The 21,975-nt window shown below is 41.3% G+C and overlaps 2 protein-coding genes and 1 pseudogene across 2 annotated transcripts in view; 2 read left to right on the top strand and 1 right to left on the bottom strand.

Moving 5' to 3' along the window:
* Dnajc2 (DnaJ heat shock protein family (Hsp40) member C2) overlaps nt 1–2,865 on the top strand; it is a 30,484-nt gene extending 27,619 nt beyond the window's left edge. Inside the window, exons 15-17 of the mRNA XM_031380090.1 lie at nt 208–315; nt 2,257–2,411; nt 2,733–2,865. Coding sequence (XP_031235950.1) covers nt 208–315; nt 2,257–2,411; nt 2,733–2,807 — 338 coding nt within the window. The 3' untranslated portion in view covers nt 2,808–2,865. The remainder of the gene's footprint in view (nt 1–207; nt 316–2,256; nt 2,412–2,732) is intronic.
* Nucleotides 2,866–2,989: 124 nt separating this feature from the next.
* The window catches only part of Pmpcb (peptidase, mitochondrial processing beta subunit), a 19,647-nt gene continuing 661 nt past the window's right edge, over nt 2,990–21,975 (bottom strand). Inside the window, exons 2-13 of the mRNA XM_031380091.1 lie at nt 20,537–20,677; nt 19,585–19,671; nt 19,100–19,229; nt 16,683–16,881; nt 16,156–16,235; nt 13,569–13,681; nt 12,648–12,791; nt 10,839–10,999; nt 3,619–3,704; nt 3,446–3,534; nt 3,244–3,319; nt 2,990–3,159 (exon numbers count right to left, since the gene is read on the bottom strand). Of these exons, the coding sequence (XP_031235951.1) occupies nt 3,095–3,159; nt 3,244–3,319; nt 3,446–3,534; nt 3,619–3,704; nt 10,839–10,999; nt 12,648–12,791; nt 13,569–13,681; nt 16,156–16,235; nt 16,683–16,881; nt 19,100–19,229; nt 19,585–19,671; nt 20,537–20,677 (1,371 nt within the window). The 3' untranslated portion in view covers nt 2,990–3,094. The remainder of the gene's footprint in view (nt 3,160–3,243; nt 3,320–3,445; nt 3,535–3,618; nt 3,705–10,838; nt 11,000–12,647; nt 12,792–13,568; nt 13,682–16,155; nt 16,236–16,682; nt 16,882–19,099; nt 19,230–19,584; nt 19,672–20,536; nt 20,678–21,975) is intronic.
* On the top strand, nt 11,243–11,542 carry LOC116097518 (annotated as a pseudogene).

The raw sequence follows: 21,975 nt of genomic DNA, 5'->3' as shown, positions 1-21,975 counted from the left end.
TGGAACTCACTCTGTAGACCAGGCTGGCCTCGAACACAGAAATCCGCCTGCCTCTGCCTCCCAAAGTGCTGGGATTAAAGGCAAACGCCACCACTGCCCGGCTACATTTTTAAAAGTAATTTTTTAAAAGTAAATTAAAGTAATAATTAAAGGCTAGGTTGATCTTTTAACGTTTTTGTTTTTGTTTTTGTTTTTTTCATTTCTCAGACCCTCATCAAAAAGATGACATTAACAAAAAGGCTTTTGATAAGTTTAAAAAAGAACATGGAGTGGCCTCTCAGGTTGACAGTGCAGCGCCATCAGAACGATTTGAAGGTAAGTGTGTTACTGTACATAGAGCGCTGATTAGGATTCAAGGCTACCCAAAGATTTAAAGCCTGGGATCTGTCTAGAATGACTGCAGAGTGACATTTAGCAGTCTGAAAGGGACAAAGCAACTACTTCTAACCTGGTAACAGATTTACTTAAGTCCCCATTAGTTTGGAATAGCAGCTCTTCAGAGATTCCATTAGAGGAAGAACTGACTTTTTTCAATGAATACTGCTAATAGGGTAATACTGGGACATTTGAGGAAATAACATTTTAATACAGCCAAGGCTCATTTCCTGTTTTAGAAGATGTACAGTAGGGCTAGCAAGATGGCACAGTGGGTAAAGGCATCTGATGGCATGGGCCTGACACCCTGTGGTCATTCTTAAGGACCGCCCACAGCTAGTTCTCTGACCTCTCCAGATTTTATGTTTTTAAAGGAAAACATAACGTAGTCCCCAAATGGTCTTGGATTAAGTGTGTTCTTAGTCTGGTTTATTATCCACAGATTATTCAAGTGTTTTGTGGGGATGCTTTCTGCAATGCTGGAGATCCAATGCAGGCACTGCCTGTGCTAGGCAGGCATTGCATCACTGACTTACAGCCCCAGCCCAAGTTTTCTGGATTGTGATTTGAACAGTTACTCTTATAGGAATCTTACAACAGTGTTTTGCTTTATTTTTGTTTTGTGACAAAAGAGTTAGAAAACAGAAAATAATGCACATCATTTGTCCCAAAGAAATGAATTAATCCTGTGTTGCTAAATGGAACCTTTGACGAGTAAGAGAACATTGAACTTTAAGCAATTTCCCAGAACTTAAAAACTGCCTTCAGAATGGCTTAGTTTATTGTGCTTAAAATAAAGATACTGGTTCTCATCCTTGTTTGGAACAAGTGCCCCTTTTCTTTCTTAGTTGAGAACCAGTATTACAAGCAGTGGTCAGACTCCTAGCAGTGTCTAGGTGCCTCTCTCCCCCTCTGTGGTCAGAGTAACCAGCCTGACTTTGAATATTCAGCACTCTCATCTTGCCTACATAAGTGGGCTAATGCTTAGTCTTTTTTTAACCCCTGTAAGTAGTTTAGTCAAATCCAAAGGGTTTATCTGAAAGGCTAAATTAGTGGTTATTAAAGGTAATGAACATTAGCTCCATTTAAGAGGTCAGAGGTCAGACCATAGGACCCAACACTAACCTGACCCGAGTTTGCTGCTATGTCATGAAAACTTGGGGAGCTGCCTTCGTTCCCCTAAGCAGTTCCTTCTAGTGTGTAACAGGTTGTTTTCCAGGTCTTCAGCAACAGGGGTTTCTGCTTGTGATGTGCCTCTTTCCCCTGATCCTAAATAAGGACAATCAAAAATCTAAAATGACTTTTTCTTCCTAAAGACAAAGACATGATGTTGCTGAGGTTCACCATGAAACTTGTAGGCTCCAGTGTCCTCCTTCCTCAGTGTCCAGATTAGCTGGGTTCATATGTGTGTGCCACCACCTGTGATTCTAAATGACTTTTGAGTGTTGGACTTTGTAAATTTGCATCTAATTAAAAAGTAAATCTGAGCCAGGTGCGGTGGTGGCGCATGCCTTTAATCCCAGCACTTGGGAGGCAGAGGCAGGTGGACTTCTGAGTTCTAGGCCAGCCTGGTCTACAGAGTGAGTTCCAGGACAGCCAGGGCTACACAGAGAGACCCTGTCTTGGAAGAAAAAAAAAAAAAAAGTAAATCTGGAGAAACCAGCGCTGTGTGGCAGACCTCTTAAACTGTGCTTTAGTTGAAATGTGAGGTGTTTACACTAATGCTTGTGTTCTCTGTTTCTCACCTTTAGAAATGAGTTCACGTTAACACACCCTGTATCAGAGGGCACTCACTTGATAGGGAAGTGGGAGCCATGCGACTCATTGAAGAAGGTGCTTCAGGATCGCTTGCTACCACTCAAACACATTTGTCTTAAACAGGTCCCTGCATAGATTCCACCCCTTGGACAACAGAAGAACAGAAACTTTTAGAACAGGCTTTGAAAACATACCCAGTAAATACTCCTGAAAGATGGGAAAAGATAGCCGAAGCTGTTCCCGGCCGCACGAAGAAGGACTGCATGAGACGATACAAGGTTATGGCGTTAACAGACTCCCACTCATTAGATTACATATCAGCTGACTGGGTGATAGCACTGCTGGCTTTAATATCAAAACAGTTGTAGGCCAAAATCCTTAGAGGAGAGTAAGGCTAACCGTGAGCAGTGGTGAGCTCAGCAGCTACAGCGTTGTCTTTTTGTTGGTTGTGGAACAAGATCGCATTGTGTGGCCTAGGGTGGCCTCAGCCCCACTCTCCTGAGCACTGACAGAGGCGTGCGCCCCCACATCACTCAGCTACAGTAGTATTGTCTGTGTTGTGACAGCATTCTGATTTCAACAACCTTCTTTCCTCCTAGGAACTCGTGGAGATGGTGAAAGCAAAGAAAGCTGCTCAGGAGCAAGTGCTGAATGCAAGCAGAGCCAGGAAATAATGCAGGCAGTCTTGGCTGTGTGTGCACTTTTATAATAAAACTGAAAACACTGTACAAATTTTCACTTGGAATTATAGTCATCATTTAAAAGTATACTGCTCCAAACACAAAGTTCAACCATTATACCAAACAGAGTTGTAGACTTAGCCTCTGAAAGTACATATTACAGGCTAACACAAAAGTTCCAAATATATTTTTATTTTTTCATTTGAAGATGGGCAGTTTTGAAAACTTCCAGATCTCTTAGTTTTATAAATATGTAAGTGCAGAATATTTGATCACAAAAATTAGTCACGAATCCAGCGCATGTTACTACATATCTGGTTAAAATCTGGTAAGCGTTCAATAGGACCTATGGATTCAAAAGAAAACAGTTAAGACAGAATTCCAAGTCCTTAGCCAACTCTGTGTGCATAAGGAGAAGAGCCAGGCTTACCAAGAGCAGCAATAGCCGGACTTTTGTCATAAATGTACTTGGTACACACTTGTCGAACCATCTCCGCATCCACAGCCTTCAATGGGGATGATACTATAATCAGGGCTTTTGGTAGTCAAGATAGACTCCACATATGTGACTATCTAAACTAAGACAAGACTTGGGGAACCTCAGCCTTCTTTTCTCAAAACATATTACTTACATCAATTCTTGCTTCAAGCTCAGGGATGGGAATTCTCCTGTTATAGCATAGCATCTGCCGACCGATGTCTTCACAAATTGGAGTTGAGCCTGGTCAGAGAAGGGCATGTGGTATCCAGACAGACAAGGCAGCAGGCCTGCCCTCCGAGCACCCAGCCCTTCCTCAGCTCTCACCATCAAGCTGGAGCAGCATGTTTGTTTTCAGAAGGTTTTTTGCACGTGCAACCTCACTCTCAGTGACATCTGTACACAGACGCTTCCTAAAACACATTGGGAAATGCTGGTGAAATCTAACTTGCTGACCTAAAGAGCAAGATGGCAATTCAGAAAAAGGCTGAAATTACTAATCTTAAAACTAAAGTACTAATTATTTTTCCAAGTACCATTAACATCTCAAAAAATTCTAATTGTTAATTAGCAGACACAGTAATTCAATGTAAAAACAGAATGACCACATTGTGAAAGTAGTCTTGAGGCTTCAAATACTTTTCTGTGTTGTTGGTAATGTATGCTAAGAGAGAGGTAGGTCAATGGGTCACGCCTTGGCTTCTCAAGACTAGTCAGCTGAGTCTAATAGCCCCCATATTTAGCTAACTCATCAAATACATCCCAGTTAAATTAGAGACTTAAGGCCCTTAATAACAAAGGAAACAAATTTCTAGCAATCACTGCAGGTTTTTCTGCCTACTAATCTTTTTGCTCAATGGTTCTTAGCCTGTGGGTCACATAACAGATATTTACAATCCATAACAGCAAAATTACAAGTATGAAGATGTAACAAAATTTTAGGGGTCAATACAACATGAGGAACTGTATCAAAGGGTCTTAGTATCAAGAAGGCTGAGAACCACAGCTTTTGGTAATTGTAAGTTTATATTCACTTTTCTTTCTTCTTTTTTTTTTTCCCTGAAACAGGGTTTCTCTGTGTAGCCCTGGCTGTCCTGGAACTCACTCTGTAGACCAGGCTGGCCTCGAACTCAGAAATCCACCTGCCTTTGCCTCCCAAGTGCTGGGATTAAAGGCGTGAGCCACCACTGCCCAGCTACATTCACTTTTCAAACCTGCCTTTCTGGGCCAAATTACTTTGGTAAGTAATGGGGATTCAAACCAGGGTTCTGGGCATGCTGAGCATGTTGTGTACCACTGGAGCTATATTTCTAATCCTCACGCTTTTGGAGGTATTTTCTAAACTACTTTAAAATGTCTTAGCATATAATAAGTGCTACATGAGGTTAAGAACTATGCATCAGGTTTGCACCCTTAGCTGACCCTGTGCCACTGCTATGCAAACCCAAATACCACCAGGAGAGAGCTGAGCTCCCAGAGTGCAAACACCTGTGAGCATAGGTAAGACCACCATTTCTGCTCCAAGGGACCTGCCCAGAGCCCTCCAGACACAAGAACAGAGAAGCATCCTGGGACAGAGTCCTCCCAGTTCCATCTGTGCCCGAAGCTGACCCTGTGCCACAGCTATCCATACCCAAATTCCTCCCAGAGAGACCCAGTCTCTGGAGTACTGGGAGACACACAGGCTTGCAGGAGGGGCAAGCCAAAGTCAGGGACAGCAAGACCAGCTAACACTAGAAATAACCAGATGGTGAGAGGCAAGGGCAAAGAACATAAGCAACAAAAACTAAGGCTGCTTGGCATCATCATAAGCCAATTCTCCTACCACAGCAAGCCCTGGATTCCCCAACACATCAGAAAAGCAAGACAAAAGCCAAAAAACCAAAAACCCCACATCTTATGATGATGATACAGGACTTTAAGAAGGACATAAATAACTCCCTTAAAGAAATACAGGAGAACACAGGTAAACAGGTAGAAGCCCTTAAAGAGGAAACACAAAAATCCCTTAAAGAATTACAGGAAAAGATAACCAAACAGGTGAAGGAATTGAACAAAAACATCCAAGATCTAAAAATGGAAATAGAAACAATAAAGAAATCACAAAGGGAGACAACCCTAGAGATAGAAAACCTAGGAAAGAGATCAGAAGTCATAGAATGCAAGCATCACCAACAGAATACTAGAGATAAAATAGAGAATCTCAGGGGTAGAAGATAACATAGAAAACACTGACACAACAGTCAAAGAAAATACAAAATGCAAAAAGCTCCTAACCCAAAACATCCAGGAAATCCAGGATGCAATGAGAAGACCAAACATAAGAATAATAGGTATAGAAGAGAGCGAAGATTCCCAAGGTAATGGACCAGTAAATATCTTCAACAAAATCGTAGAAGAAAACTTCCCCAACCTAAAAAAAAAAGATGCCCATAAGCATACAAGAAGCCTACAGAACTCCAAATAAATAGACTGGCCAGAAAGGAAATTCTTCCCGTCACTTAATAGTCAAAACAACAAATGCACAAAACAAAGAATTTTAAAAGCAGTAAGGGAAAAAGGTCAAGTAACATATAAAGGCAGAAATATCAGAAGTACACCAGACTTCTCACCAGAGACTATGAAAGCTAGAAGATCCTGGGCAGATGTCATACAGACCCTACAAGAACACAAATGCCAGCCCAGGCTACTATACCCAGCAAAACTCTCAATTACCACAGATGGAGAAAACAAGATATTCCATGACAAAATCAAATTTACACAATATCTTTCCCCAAATCCAGTCCTATAAGGGATAATAGATGGAAAACTCAATCACAAAGAGGGAAACTACACTCTAGAAAAGGCAAGAAAGTAATCTTTCAACAAACCCCAAAGAAGATAGCCACACAAACATAATTCCACCTCTAACAAAAATAACAGAAAACAACAATCACTATTCCTTAACATCTCTTAGCGTCAGTGGACTCAATTCCCAAAGAAAAAGGCATAGACTAAGAGACTGGATACGTAAACAAGGCACAGCATTTTGCTGCATACAGGAAATGCTCATCAGTGACAAAGACAGACACTACCTCAGAGTAAAGGGCTGGAAAACAATTTTCCAAGCAAATAGTCCCAAGAAGCAAGCTGGAGTAGCTATTCGAATATTGAATAAAATCGACTTTTAAGCAAAAGTTATCAAAAAAGATATGGAAGGACACTTCATACTTAATAGAAGAAAAATCTACCAAGAAGTCTCAATTTTGAACATCTATGCTCCAAATGGAACAGCACCCACATTCATAAAAGAAATTTTACTAAAGCTCAAAGCACATATTGCACTGCACATAACAATAGTGGGAGACTTCACCACCCTACTCTCATCAATGGACAGATCATGGAAATAGAAACTAAACAGAGATACTGTGAAACTAACTGAAGTTATGGACCAAATGGATTTAACAGATATCTATAGAACATTTCATCTTAAACCAAAAAGAATATACCTTCTTAGTACCTCATGGCACCTTCTCCAAAATTGACCATATAATTGGTCACAAATCAGGCCTCAACAAATACAAGAAGACTGAAATAATTCCTTGTATCCTATCAGATCACCACGGACTAGGGCTGCTCCTCAATAACAACATAAACAATAGAATGCCCACATACACGTGGAAGCTCAACAACCCTCAATGATAACTTGGTCAAGGAAGAAATAAAGAAATTAAAGACTTTTTAGAATTTAATGAAAATGAAGGTACAACATACCCAAAACTTATGGAGCACAGTGAAAGCAGTCCTAAAGGAAAACTCATAGCTCTGAGGGCCTCCAAAAAGAAACAGAGAGTATACATTAGCAGCTTGACAGCACACATGGAAGCTCTAGAACAAAGAGAAGCAAAGGCACCCAAGAGGAGTAGACCACAGGAAATAATCAAACTCAGGGCTGAAATCAACCAAGTAGAAACAAAAGGAACTATACAAAGAATCAACCAAACCAAGGGCTGGTTCTTTGAGAAAATCAACAAGATAGATAAACCCTTAGACTAACCAGAGGGCACAGAGACAGTATCCAAATTAACAAAATTAGAAATGAGAAGGAAGATATAACAGAAACTGAGGAAATTAAAAAATCATCAGGTCCTACTACAAAAGCCTATACTCAACAAAATTAGAAAATCTGGATGAAATGAACAATTTTCTAGACAGATACCAAATACCAAAGTTAAATCAAGATCAGATAAACCATCTAAACAGTCCCATAACCTCTAAAGAAATAGAAGCAGTCATTAAGTCTCTCAACCAAAAAAAGCCCAGGACTAGATGGGTTTAGTGCAGAATTCTTTAAGACCTTCAAAGAAGACCTAATACCAATACTCTTTAAACTATTCCACAAAAGAGAAACAGAAGGAACACTACCCAATTGGTTCTATGAAGCCACAGTTAGGCTGATACCAAAACGACAAAGACCCAACAAAGATAGAGAACTTCAGACAAATTTCCCTTATGAATATCGATGCAAAAATACTCAATAAAATTCTTGAAAACCGAATCCAAGAACACATGAAAATGATCATTCACCACAATCAAGTAGGCTTCATCCCAGGGATGCACGGATAGTTCAATATAAGGAAATCCATCAATGTAATTCACTACATAAACAAACTCAAAGGAAAAAAACTACATGATCCTTTCATTAGATGCTGAGAAAGCATTTGACAAGATTCAACATCCCTTCATGTTAAAAGTCTTGGAAAGATCAGGAATTCAAATCATAGTAAACGCAATATACAACAAACCAGTAGCCAACATCAAACTAAATGGGTAGAAACTTGAAGCAATCCCACTAAAATCAGGGACTAGACAAGGCTGCCCACTCTCTTCCTATCTATTCAATATAGTACTTGAAGTTTTAGCTAGAACAATTAGACAACAAAAGGAGGTCAAAGGGGTACAAATTGGAAAGGAAGAAGTCAAAATATCACTACTTGCAGATGATATGAAGGTATACTTAAATGACTCCAAAAACTCCACCAGAGAACTTCTACAGCTGATAAACAACTTCAGCAAAGTGGCTGGATATAAAATTAACTCAAATCAGTTGCCTTCCTCTATACAAAGGATAAAAGGGCTGAGAAAAAAAATTAGGCAAATGACACCCTTTACAATAATCACAAACAATATAAAGTATCTTGGTGTGACTCTAACCAAACAAAAGATCTGTACGACAAGAACTTCAAGTCTCTGAAGAAAGAAATCGAAGAAGATCTCAGAAGATGGAAAGATCTCCCATGCTCATGGATTGGCAGAATTAATATAGTAAAAATGACCATCTTACCCAAAGCAATCTACAGAGTCAATGCAATCCCCGTCAAAATTCCAGCTCAATTCTTCACAGAGTTAGAAAGAACAATTCTCAAATTCATTTGGAATAACAAAAAACTCAGGATAGCGAAAACTGCAATAAAAGAACTTCTGGTGGAATCACCATCCCTGACCTTAAGCTGTACTACAGAGCAATTGTGATAAAAACTGCATGGTATTGGTACAGTGACAGGCAGGTAGATCAATGGAATAGAATGAAGACCCAGAAATGAACGAATACACCTATGGTCACTTGATCCTTGACAAAGGAGCTAAAACCATCCAATGGAAAAGAAGCAACATTTTCAACAAATGGTGCAGGCTCAACTGGCAGTCAGCATGTAGAAGAATGCAAATTAATCCATTCTTATCTCCTTGTACTAAGCTCAAGTCCAAGTGGATCAAGGATCTCCACATAAAACCAGATACACTGAATCTAACAGAAGAGAAAGTGGGGAAGAGCCTCGAGCACATGGGCACAAGAGAAAATGTCCTCAACAGAACACCAAAAGCTTATGAGCTAAGATCAAGAATTGACAAATGTGACTTCATAGAATTGAAAAGCTTCTGTAAGGCAAAGAACACTATCAATAGGACAAAATGGCAACCAACAGATTGAGAAAAGATCTTTACCAATCCTACATCTGATAAAGGGCTAATATCCAAAATATACAAAGAACTCAAGAAGTGAATGAGACTACAGATAACCAAATAACCCTATTATTAAATGGGAGTCAGAGCTAAACAGAGAATTCTCAACTGAGGAATCCTGAATTACTTAAAGAGAAGCACTTAAAGAAATGTTCAACACCGTTAGTCGTCAGGGAAACGCAAATCAAAACAACCCTGAGATTCTACCTGATACCAGGCAGAATGGCTAAGATCAAAAACTCAAGTGACAGCAGATGCTGGCAAGGATGTGGAGAAAGAAGAACACTCCATTGCTGGTAGGATTACAAGTTAGTACAACCACTCTGGAAATCAGTCTGGCAGTTCCTGAGAAAGTTGGAAATAGTACTACCTAAGGACCCACCTATTCCACTCCTGGGTATATATCCAGAAAATGCTCCAACATGTAATAAGGACACATGCTACACTATGTTCACAGCAACCTTATTTATAATAGCCAGAAACTGGAAAGAACCCAGATGTCCCTCAACAGAGGAATGGATACATAAAATGTGGTACATTTACACAATGGAGCTATTAAAACACTCAGCTATTAAAAAAAAAATGACTTCATGAAATTCACAGGCAAATGGATGTAATTTGAAAAATATCATCCTGAGTGAGGTAACCCAGTCACAAAAGAACACACATGGTATGCACTCACTGATAAGTGGATATTAGCCCAAAAGTTTGGAATACCCAAGATTCAATTCACAGACTATATGAAGCTCAAGAAGAAGGAAGACCACAGTGTGGATGCTTCAATGCTTCTTAGAAGGAGGAACTAAATACTCACAGGAGGAAATATGGAGATAAAGTGTGGAGCAGAGACTGAAGGAAATGCCATTCAGAGAGTGCCCCACTTGGGGATCCATCCCATATACAGCCACCAAACCCAGAGGCTATCTTAGATCCTGGGAAGTGCTTGCTGATAGGAGCCTGATATGGCTGTCTCCTGAGAGGCTCTGCCAGAGCCCAACAAATACAGAGGCAGATAAATGCTCACAGCCAACCATTGGACTGAGCGAGGGGTTCCCAATTGAGGAGTTGGAGCTGAGGGGGTTTCAGCCCTATGTGGGGAGCAACAGTGTCAGCCGGTCCAGCCGGCCAGACTCCTTGGAGCTCTGGGGACTGGACCACTAACCCAAGAGTACCAATGGAGGGACCCATGGCTCCGGCTGCATGTGTGGCAGAGGATGGCTTTGTTGAAGATAAGTGGGAGGCCCTTGGGCCTGAGGGGCTTTGATGCCCCTGTGTAGGGGAATGCCTGGGCAGGAAGGCGGGAGTGAGTGAGTGGGTAGGGGAGTACCCTCATAGAGGCAGGGGGAGGGGAGAGGGGAGAGAGGTTTCTGGAGGGGAGACCTGGAAAAGGGATAACATTTAAAATGTAAATAAATAAAATATCCAATACAAGAAAGAGAAAAAAAAAAAGAACTGTGCATTCACTTTAAAAGCTAAAGTTATCACCATTAGGAAACTGGCCTAAAATTCTCGGTAAGACTTTTTAACTAGTTAGAGCTTTTTCTCACCATTCTTTTTGTACAATGGACAGCATGTCAGCAACCGTGGCTTGTTCACAAACCATGTAGAGTCCCCATAATCCTGTGTCTGTGTACGAAGTGTTGAACGACTGGAAGCTGTGGCAGAGATTGCCATGGCAAGTGAGCTGGGCCAGCTTGCTAGATAAATTCTGAAAAGGAAAACAATCCAACTGGGTTTGTGAACTGGGTACATGGACCCAAATCCCCACACAAAAAAAATGAACTCTGTAGCTATTGGTGAGTGTCAACCTGATGGGTTAACAGTTTGGGGGGTTGTTTTTAGAGATAGAGTCTCATTACACAACCCTGGCTGGCTTAGAACACACTATCTGACTCCTGTCCCAGCCACCGTTAGCTGCAATTTCAGCCCGGCCCCGCTCCTCAACTTGGCAAAAATGTCTACAGAGGCTGAGAGATGCATCCAGTCCCTGACTGCTGTTTTCCAAAAGTACAGTGGGAAGGGTGGAAATAGTTGTCAACTCTCCAAAACTGAGTTCCTTTCCTTCATGAACACAGAGCCGGCCGCCTTCACGAAGAGCCAGAAGGACCCCAGTGTCCTTGACCACATGATGAAGAAGCTGGAGCTCAACAATGATGAGCAGCTAGATTTCCAAGAGTCTCTCAACCTTACTGGCAGCTTATCTATAGCGTGCCATGAGTCCTTCCTCCGGACTTCCCAGAAACATACCTAGCCCTCTCCATTCCCTTCTAACCACTAAGTCTCCACCTCCTCAACGCCCCCAGCCCATCCATACCTGCCCTGAGCCCAACATACCTACCACATCATGAAGCCCACATCTGCTAGTGGAAATAAAACAATGTCATTTTTTTAAATGTAAGAAAAGAAAAAAAAGAACACACTATGTAAATCAGGCTAGTCTCAAACTCAGAGGTCTTCTTGCCTCTGCCTCCTGAGTGCTGGGATTAAAGGCGTACATCAGCATGCTCTGCTCAAGTTCCCAGTTTTAGCCAGCAACACCTCAACAATAACTTTAGAATTCAAAGAAAGAATTACATTCATCTGGCTCAATGTATAATATTGAGCAGTAAGTTTAGTAGCTGCACCTACTCATAAGACAATACAGTGCTGGTGTGGGGCCATGTAAGGCTCTGATTGTGCATTCTAAAGTGATACTGCACAGGAAACACAAGATATTCACATGGAATAGATTTTTGATCTTTCACACAAATCTATACAGTACTTTGAAACAAGAGGTCTGCCCCTTGCCTCTTTAGAGCTACATTTTCTATGTCTGTCTTCTTCATCTTTAGACAGGCTGCTCCTTGCTGTGTTGATGGTTGAACCTGAGGCTCAGGCACGTGAAGCAACACACTACCACTGCACTACAACCCAAACCCTTACATGCTCTTAACAGTTTGAGAACCTGTATGTAAAGAAGTATATTTACTTAGTACTTATTAGTATAGTCAGTGTGTATTAATGAAAAAACAGAGTTCTCTTCACATGCGCAGCTGCTCAGGAAGTCAGGGCACCAACACCGACACAGACATATGAACAGCTATGATTAACACAGTACCTACTTACTATGACTACTATAACATTAAAAAACCCAATTCTTCTGCCCTTATTTTATGAACTATCCTGCTAACAAAAGCCTGACAAAGACCTTTTTTATTTTTGGCCTGGCTTAGGTGCAATCCAAGATGAGTTAATATTAAGTCAAAAGTCAAGATAGTCTATTTTTGTCACTTTGAACATTGGAAGAGTCTTATAAAGAATTTAATTTAGATACTTTCCATTATTTACCACAAAAAGCCACTTCAGAAACCACTTACCATTCCCCCTCCAAAAGAGCGGTCCCAGTTGCCTATCAATGTGTTTGCCACCATGAGACAGATCGTGTCAGGATGCGCCCAACCAACTGCTTCAATAGCTATGGCAAGGTGCGCCAACGGCATCTTGTCATCCCTCACCCGAATCTAGGTAAGAATAAGCAAGACAGCTAGTTATGTAAGAATGGTCCTACACAATACTTGGATTACTGAGAAAAGAAAAATGTGTGAGTCTTATTAACTGCAATGTTAAAATGCTCACTGTGACTCTTGACTTAACTATCAGGCAGTCTATCGGTATATAAGTACACTGTGTGGTTCAGACGATTTTTATCAGTTACAGAGTAAGTTTCTTTCATTGGACCATTTTGTTTAAAATTCTACCTGGTCAAAAGAAATTCTCTTATTTTACCAATATCTTATATGGTTTTACTAATCCAAATTTACATCTGTATTGATGGTATAAATCTGTGTGGCTGCCAACATCAGATCTCTTCCCACAAATTACTATAAGCATCACAATGTGGCAAATGAGGCCTGATGCATAACCCTGTAGGCAAGAAGTAGATTCGCTGCAGGTTTTGGCTCTAATAGCAGTCCCCACAACTGTACCTGTGGGGCAGCAATGAAACCAAGAACACACCCAATTCAAAAGCCAAACCCCAGCCCTTTTAGTTGTAAGGTAGCCTTTATACCCACCACATTATGACTCTACATTGTGTGAAAGAGGGTGTCAGATTCCTTGCAATGGGAGTCACAGGAGGCTGTGAGCTGCCCAATGAGGATGGCAGGAAGCCAACTCTGGTCCTCTGACGCAGCAAGCACTCTCAGACTGCTGAGCCATGTCTTCAGCCCCTTTACACCCAGTGTTAAGTCTAACCTAAGACTTCCAAAGGCCGATTTCTAACTAGGAGCTTACCCTACCTCACTTCCAGTGAATTTGCAGGGAGGCAGAGCTGGTATATCTCCTTTGTGTGTGCACAAAGAGTCACCAAAATGAAACTTTGCTAACTCCAGCAGTTCGTTATGGCAAACACCTAAAGCAAGGGGAAACATTTTCTTATGTATCTAACAGCAATACAATCAATTCAAGTCAACCAGCTGCAATAGTATGCGCTATAGCAAGTCTGACAAGGAATAATGTGACGCTCCTCACTCACACATGAAGTCCTTCCCTTCTCTAAGCCATTTAAAGTGACTGGGCTGCACAGCATCTCTCTCTAAGCAGTCAATGCTCACCCACATACAACTGTATTGGAGATAAAGACAGAGCTTGAGACCCCTACTTTCTTTTATTGGAATCTGCTGGAAATATTTTTATTGTCTTAGTGACTCTTCTAGGCTTGTTTCTGGAAGGACAAATGTCAGGGCAGAGCTCCAAGCCAGTTCAAGAATGAGAAATCATGTGTTTATCACATTTTTTAAAAATTCTTAGTCTTACTCAGAAAACCCTGTTTCTGTAGAAAATCATGTTAAGTTATAAAAGTTCAGTGTGCACCCTAGAAAAAGCCATTTCATAAGTTACTTGTTAAGTGGGAAAGAAGGAAAACATGGCTCCGTCTTTAAGAGTCATACACAGATGTGCTTCACTCTTTGAGTTCTGCCATCAGAAACCAAAACCAATTCTTTACATTGTGAAAACATTTCTTTCTATTTTCCCATGTGCTCATGACTTGACAGCCAAACCTCGGAAGAATCATTAATATCCTGCATTCCTTATCCAAAACACGGGACCCAAACACATCCTGTCAGTGAAAGCTCTAGAATACAGGGTTAAAATTCATTATTCAGCTAGAACATCAGCTTAATAGTCTAGTCATTTGTATTTATGTATTTGAGGCAGGTCTAGCTACACTGTCCAAGCTAGTCTTGACCTTGTAACCCTCTTGCATTAGCTTCCAGAGTTCTGGAAGTATGTGCCACATATTTAGGCTTATGCAAATGCTTTAAAAATATTACCATTAAGATTTCTTTAAATGGGGTTGGAAAGCTAGCTCAGAGGTTAAGGCATTGGCTGCTCTTCCTGAGGACTCAAGTTCTGTTCCCAGCACCCACATGGCAGCTCACAACCATCTATAACTCCAGACTCAGGTGACCCACTGCCTTCTGACCTCTGCAGGGACTAGGTACTAAATATAGTGTATATGCACACATGCAAGCAAAACACATAAAAATTCTTAACAATATTTCTCTAAATGAAACTCTATTAAAAGCACAGCTTATATACACAGTATCCAAATAAACTTATGATGCAGCCAAACACTGATGGTGTATACCTTTAATTCCAGCACTCATGTGCCAGAGGCAGGTAGATCTCTAAGTTCAAGGCCAGCCTGGTTGAGTTGAATTGTGTTGTAGGACAGCCAGGGCTCCACAGAGAAACCTTGTTTTGAAAATCAAAACAAAACAAAACAAAACAAACTGTGCTGTAAACACAACAGTCTTAGACAGTACCGTTTTTTGAATTGCCTCGTAGGAAAGTCACTGGATATAGATCCAGAGGTAAGGACACAGAATCATGGCAGGACAGCGATGCCAAAGGAACAGTGGGAAACCTGGAAACAGTCCTTACACCTGCCCATCTCTTCCCTCATTGTTTAGCTGTCAGTACTAGTAACATTGTGGTTAAACAAGCCAGATGTGCAGCTCCTACTCTAACTGCCCAATCTAAAATGCAGGGGACCTATAAGTTTTTAAAAGTGGAGATGAAAACATGTATTTGGCATATTACAGCTACTCTTCCCAATGGTTAAGGACTAAATGGGAGCTGAGACAAGAAATCAGAAAGGGTCAGGAGAGACTTAAACTGGCCTATTGATTTAAACACCAACCTTTATAAGCTACATGTATAAATGATCAGATATGGTGGTTCCAGCTGTACCAGCACTCAGAAGACTGAGGTAGGAGGAGGGCTACAAGTTCAAGGCCAGCCTGCGCTATATAACAAAACTGTTTCAAAATAACAAAAAAAATGTATAAGCCAATAAGACAAGTGGTAATAATATAGGACACACCATTAACTCCAGCAATGTCCAAATGAACCCATGGACCAAATAAAACTTGCTGTTAATAATGGCAGTGGGGCCCCAACTAACCAGGGCAGTTCCCAGTGTTAATTTTCTCACATTCACAGATATCACATGACCCTACCCGGTTTGATCACACACTCCCACAGCTCCCTGTATTCTTCCCTGTGCAGAACTAGCTATTCCTGTGTGCTGAGCACATGAATGGATCTACCCATTCCAGGCTTGAGCATGGATGAAGCTACTTCTCAACTGAAGAGCTCAAGACTCTAGACAACACTGTCCTCCATGTTAACTGTCGCCCAGTTTGGTCGCTAGCCTTGGTCTTGTCTCCTTGGTAAATCTCCTGTGTGGACATTTACATTGTGAATGGACTGCTATGTTTTCCTATAAATGAAACCTACTGGGGAGTCTGGTTCCAGCGGTCCATGTTTTCCTGAAAGCTACTTAACTAGTTTCAGGATGTGTCACGAAACATAACTAACCTCCTGCAGCAGCCAGCACAATTCTTGGTCCCTTGTAGTGTGTGGTTATGTATTCCACTAAGTCCTTACGGTTTATAGATCTGCAAACAGAGTAAGGAATGAAACTGGTTTATTTCATTGTATTTTACAGACAGGGTCTCATTCTGTATGCCAGACTGACCTAGAACTCACAGCATAGAACTCCTGTCTCACAGGCCCCACCACACCTATAAGTAAAGCAACTTTAACAGAAATACGAAGCACAGATCTTCACACATTGTATGTGAAACATAGAAAGCTTAACTTAAAGGTATTCTAAGAGCTTAAAGCAGTCACAAATAGAGGCTACAAGTCGCAAAAGTCCTGCCCTTTATATCAAGAAAGACATATGCACCAACATTTCCTGTTTCGTTCCCAAGTATCTAAGCACAGCTAACCACAATTTTAAACTATCAGACCGAGAATTACCAGTTCTGAAACACACATTATTTCTGGTTGATATATGTGATAAGTTTTGTGCAAACTCTTCCCATGGGAAATACACCTACTTGATATTTTCAGTTGGTCCCAGAATTGTCCGTCCAAGTGCAGTATTTTGATAGGCTGTGGCATGAAGATAATCAAAAACAACTTCTTGCAAGTTAGTTTCAACTTCCTGCATCTCTCTGAGGATCACTCCACGTTCACGCTCAATCTCTGCTTCCCCCAGTGTACTGTTCTGAATGATGTCAGCAAGGATCTCTACAGCTAATCAAAAAAACCAACCAAACAAACAAACAAGACCTCAGAAGAAACACAAGCATTAAAATCTCTTGAACCCTCATCAGAAACCATGGCACTAACCATTCAATACTGAGCATGTCACCGGGTGGTGGTGGTGGTGTCGACGCCTTTAATCCCAGCACTTGGGAGGCAGAGGCAGGAGGATTTCTGAGTTCGAGGCTAGCCTGGTCTACATTGTGAGTTCCAGGACAGCCAGGGCTATACAGAGAAACCCTGTCTTGAAAAACCAAAAAAAAAAAAAAAAAAAAAAACAAAAAAAAAAAAACAAATCTGACTGCTAATACAGCTGGTTCTAAATAAAAAGTATGAAATAGCCAGGTGGTGGTAATCAAGCACTCAGGAGGCCGAGCAGGCAAAGCTCTGAGTTTAAGGCCAGCCTAGTGTACAGAGGGAGTTCCAGGACAACCAGACACATGAGTAGAAACACTTCTACTCATTTTCACATAGCAAGGAAGCTGCAATATAACAAAGAAAAGAATCCCTATACCCAAAATATGCCTTCAAGAACTGCTTACAGAACTGTGTCTGCTCAAGCCTAACAAGGTAAGAAGCCAAAGGTGAAGTAAATATTATGTGAAAAATCTCCAAAAAAGATAAGTCTCATTGTGATAGCAACATAAATTGTATTAAAGGTAAAATAAACGTATACCCCTTGGTCTCCTTGCCATGTGCTAGTGTGAATTTCTTTCTCTTGCTTCAGTTCACTTCACAGGGCCTTGTCTGAGCCAACTAACTTCAAATACCAAGAACAGGATAAAGCAGGCTGTTGGCAAAGGTCATAGTGAGATGACTGTGAAAGGGGAAATTCCAGTTTCTTTTTTTTTTTTATCATCATCAATAAAACCCAGGTGGGAAAATCATAACCCTAGAGCGGAAGGGAGGGAGAGCTGCAGATAGCGGGGGCCAGGGTCCCTTTGCAAGACCCTGGTTTACGTGGACTGGTATCTAGACTCAAGTTTCTAAAGTGGTATTTGTCTGAAACAAATGTTTCCTCTGAAGGTCTATTTCATTCTCTATGTTGGTAGAGCAGTACATATTCTTCACTGTCCAAGTTTCTTCTTTTTTTTAATTGAAACTTTTTTTTATGTATGAGTATACTGTACCTGTTTTCAGACACACCCAAAGAGAGCATAGGATCCCACTACGTATGGCTGTGAGCCACCATGTGGTTGTTGGGAATTGAACTTAGGACTTCTGGAAGAGCAGCCAGTGCTCTTAACCACTGAGCCATCTCACCAGCCCTGTCCAAGTTCTTAAATCAAGAATGGCTGAGCAGCCAGGCAGTGGTGGCGCACGCCTTTAATCCCAGCACTTGGAAGGCAGAGGCAGGTGGATCTCTGAGTTCGAGGCCAGCCTGGTCTACAGAGTGAGTTCCAGGACTGCCAAGGGCTACACAGAGAAGCCCTGTCTCGAAAAACCAAAAGAAAGAAAGAAAGAAAGAAAGAAAGAATGGCTGAGCATAAAAATCTGGCCGTAATCTAGAGCCAGCAGCACCTATAATCTAAATGCTAGCCATGAAACTTGCTGGCCAGCAATCTAGTTGTGGAGAGCAATTGGTGCCAATCACTGGCTAAACATCACACAAAGTCCTTGTGTTGATGTCAATCACTCACATGGCGAAACTGACAAAACTCTACGATATCTAAAATTTTAGAGTAATACAATTGGTTACAACTCTGCAGCCATAAAAGTTAATAATTTCACTAATTAACTTTGCAATGCTATTTTGTTTTTAATTCTTCCACTGGAAAAATGTCTTCTGTAATTAATATACTCAAGATACTATACAAGTTACTGTGCTATCCTGTCAAAACAATTATTTAGTTTTATAAAAGAAAAATTTTCAATTTTGCTAATATAATCATTAATAAGTAAACAGTATAAGTAAGCATTTGTCAATTTTGCTCAGGACTAATAGTTTTGTATCAAGGAATAAAAGTGATTAAGACTGAGGGAGAACTGTTTAAATCAGGTGTAAGAATCCTTTTAGTACATACAAGTCTTCAATCTGTATTTGGAGGAAAAATTAAGAACAGGTGCCTCTCTGGGTTTTCTGCTGTTGTTGCTGTTGTTTTGCTTTTTATATTTCTATCAGTGTACAACAGATATGCAAAACTCACAGTGCTAAATTACGTTTGAACCCTTATGAAAATCACATTTTTGGCAGTATAGATAACAATACCTCTTGGCAAATCTTTCGAGAACGCTTTGGCATAGTAGACGGTCTGTTCTCTGGAGGTATAGGCGTTAAGATGAGCTCCCATATTCTCAATCTCAAGTTCAAGGTCTAACTGGGACCTCTTTTTAGTGCCCTGGGAATAGGAGAAGGCACAGTTAGGCTACTCTCCTCTTCCCCTTCATCTAGTCTAAACACATCAGATAATGCACAGACTGAACAGAAGCCAGTGTCAGTCACACAAAGACAAGTTTGCAAAATATATTAGGTTTCAAAAAATACCCCTTAAAAATGGCTTTTGTATTCCTATATCCCAAGAGAGAACCCTTCCTTCAATGTCAGAAAGTAATTATCATTAATTATTTGAAATACAATCCTGGAGAAATAAAACCCGCACGCGGCATGTTATGAAGTGGCTCTTGTCCATACAGTACAGCGTCTGTGCCGCAGCCCTCTCCTAGAGACTGCAGGGGAGCAGCCTCACAACTTGCCTTGAAGGCCATGTGCTCCAGGAAGTGGGCGGTGCCGTTGTTCTTCTCATTCTCATAGCGACTTCCCGCATCAATCCACAGCCCGACCTGAAGAAAATCCAAGTAAATCAGGCAAATTCCCTGCATCTGGAGAGACGGCTCAGCAGTTAAAGAGCATTCACTGTTCTTACAAAGGACCTGAGCTGGTTCCGCTCCACAGTGTCTGAGACGGCCTTCTGCCCTTCCTAGGTACCTGTATTCACATGCACAGTCCCATAATAAAATAAGATTCAGTTTCTAGAAACAGAAGGTGATATCATTCCTTTTTCTGGAAAATGTTCTCCAATCTGACCACTTTTCTTTGACCACAATGAAATGGCAGCTCATTCCTATAACCTGAGACTTGAAATTGTCAGCAGGCTGTTACAAATATCAGACTCAGCCAGGCGGTGGTGTTATACGCCTTTAATCCAAGGACCTGGGAGGAAGAGGCAGGCAAATCTCAGAGTTCGACGCCAGCCTGGTCCAGGGCTACACAAAGAAACCCTGTCTTGAAAAAACAAAACAACAACAAAAAACAAGTATCAGATTCAAATTCTTTACATAGCTCATTTAGTATGTCCAATTAGTAACTGTGGTATAAACATCAAGGACTGTCAGAAAGTCAGGCTCAAATACACACACAAGCTTTATATCCTCAAACAAGACCATTTGACTCTCCCTGAACTTGTCAAAAAAAAAAAAAAAAAAAAATAGGTGAGATGAGTGTGATGCCAGCTGTGGGAAAGCTGAATAGGCCACAAATATCAAAAGCAGATGTCCACAGTAAGAGAGGTGCATAGGCACCTGGTACAAAACTGTAACTGGAAAGGAAGGTTTGGGCTCGGGAAACTGGCCAACTAAAGAGCTGCGGTTGTGTCTGCTCCCTCCCAAACGAGGCACCAACTAAAGGCTACGGTAGGCAGACACTTACTGTGCATGTGGAGAGCCCAGAGTTTTCAGAAGCTACTCTGAGTCCATTTTCCAAACATGTGACTTGTGTCTCGGGAACATTCAGAACAACTTGTGGAGCAGCCTGTGTGCTTCTCAGTCGGTCCCCTCCAAAATACAATGGCTGATGGACATGGGAGGAGGAAAAGAGAGCAAACATTACTACTCTGGTATTCAATGTCAATCAAAAACAAAAACAACAACAACAACAAAAACCCTCAAATAGACTCATTCCAAAAACCACTTTCCTAGACCGGGGCAGATGTACTCTGTGTGTGTGTCACAGGCAGAAAGCACGGCTAATGATGCCCCAGTTCTAGACAAAATCTAAACTCTTCCCTCAGTCTTGGCCTAGGAAATGTTCCTTAAGAAAGCAACACTTGCCTTTCTCTCCAGGGACAGGAGCAGTGACTACATCACCCCACAACAAACACGCCTGACTCAAGCACCTCTCTTACAAATGTTTCATATTCGCTAAGGAAAAGAAGTCAAGAAACTGAAATAAAAATATAAAACTGACTATGCATTAGTGAGACAGAAAGCTACTGCCCACAAAGGACATGTGTGAGCACAGACAGAAACAGGACTCACACATGCTCCCAGGACTCTTTGGCCCACTGCTTTGACTACACACGCTCAGCAGTGTTTTCTTTTCATGTTGAAATGAGAAAACATATTTGCTAAACCCTGACCCAAAAACCTGAGACTGACCTAACCACCAGGCATGTACAGCACGGTGGTGGTCTGAATAGAAATGGTCTGCATAGGCTCATAGATTTGAACACTTGGTCATCAGGGAGAGACACTACTAGAAGGTTTGAGGAAGTGTGTCACTGGTGTGGGTTTTGAGGTTAAAATGCTTAAGCCAGGCCCACTGTCTGTCTGTCTGTCTGTGTGTGTCTCTATCTCTTGCTAACCCAGATGTAGAACTCTTGGCTCCTTCTGCACCATGTCTGCCTGTGTGCTGCCATGCTTCCTGCCATGATGATGGACTGAACCTCTGAACTGTAAGCCAGCCCCAATGAATGTGTTTTCCTTTCTAAGAGTTGCCATGACCATGGTGTTTCATCACTGCCTTAGAAACAGGCACCTAAGAAATTCTTACTAACTTATACTGTCTTGCTTCTGTAACCCAAAGGCTTTCTGCTCTCTGATCAAATAATGTACACGACATGACTGTGCCCTCCTGTGTAGGGGCAGGTGGATCTGAGTTTGAGGCCAGCCTGATCTACAGGGCAAGTTCCAGGACAGCCAGAGATGTTACACAGAGAAAGCCTGTGTAACAAATATGTCTCAAAATGTCAAAACCAAAAGCAAACCCAACTTCAAATTCATGGTTGTCCTGGTTTCCTTTTCTTGGGTGAGAACAGCCCGACATACAATAACATTGGTAATAACATACAAACTAACATGGGGGGGGGG

This window comes from Mastomys coucha, unplaced genomic scaffold, assembly GCF_008632895.1.
Source record: "Mastomys coucha isolate ucsf_1 unplaced genomic scaffold, UCSF_Mcou_1 pScaffold19, whole genome shotgun sequence".
Taxonomy (NCBI): domain Eukaryota; kingdom Metazoa; phylum Chordata; class Mammalia; order Rodentia; family Muridae; genus Mastomys; species Mastomys coucha.
Note: the sequence above shows the minus strand (reverse complement) of the source record. Positions and strands in the feature narration are given on the sequence as shown.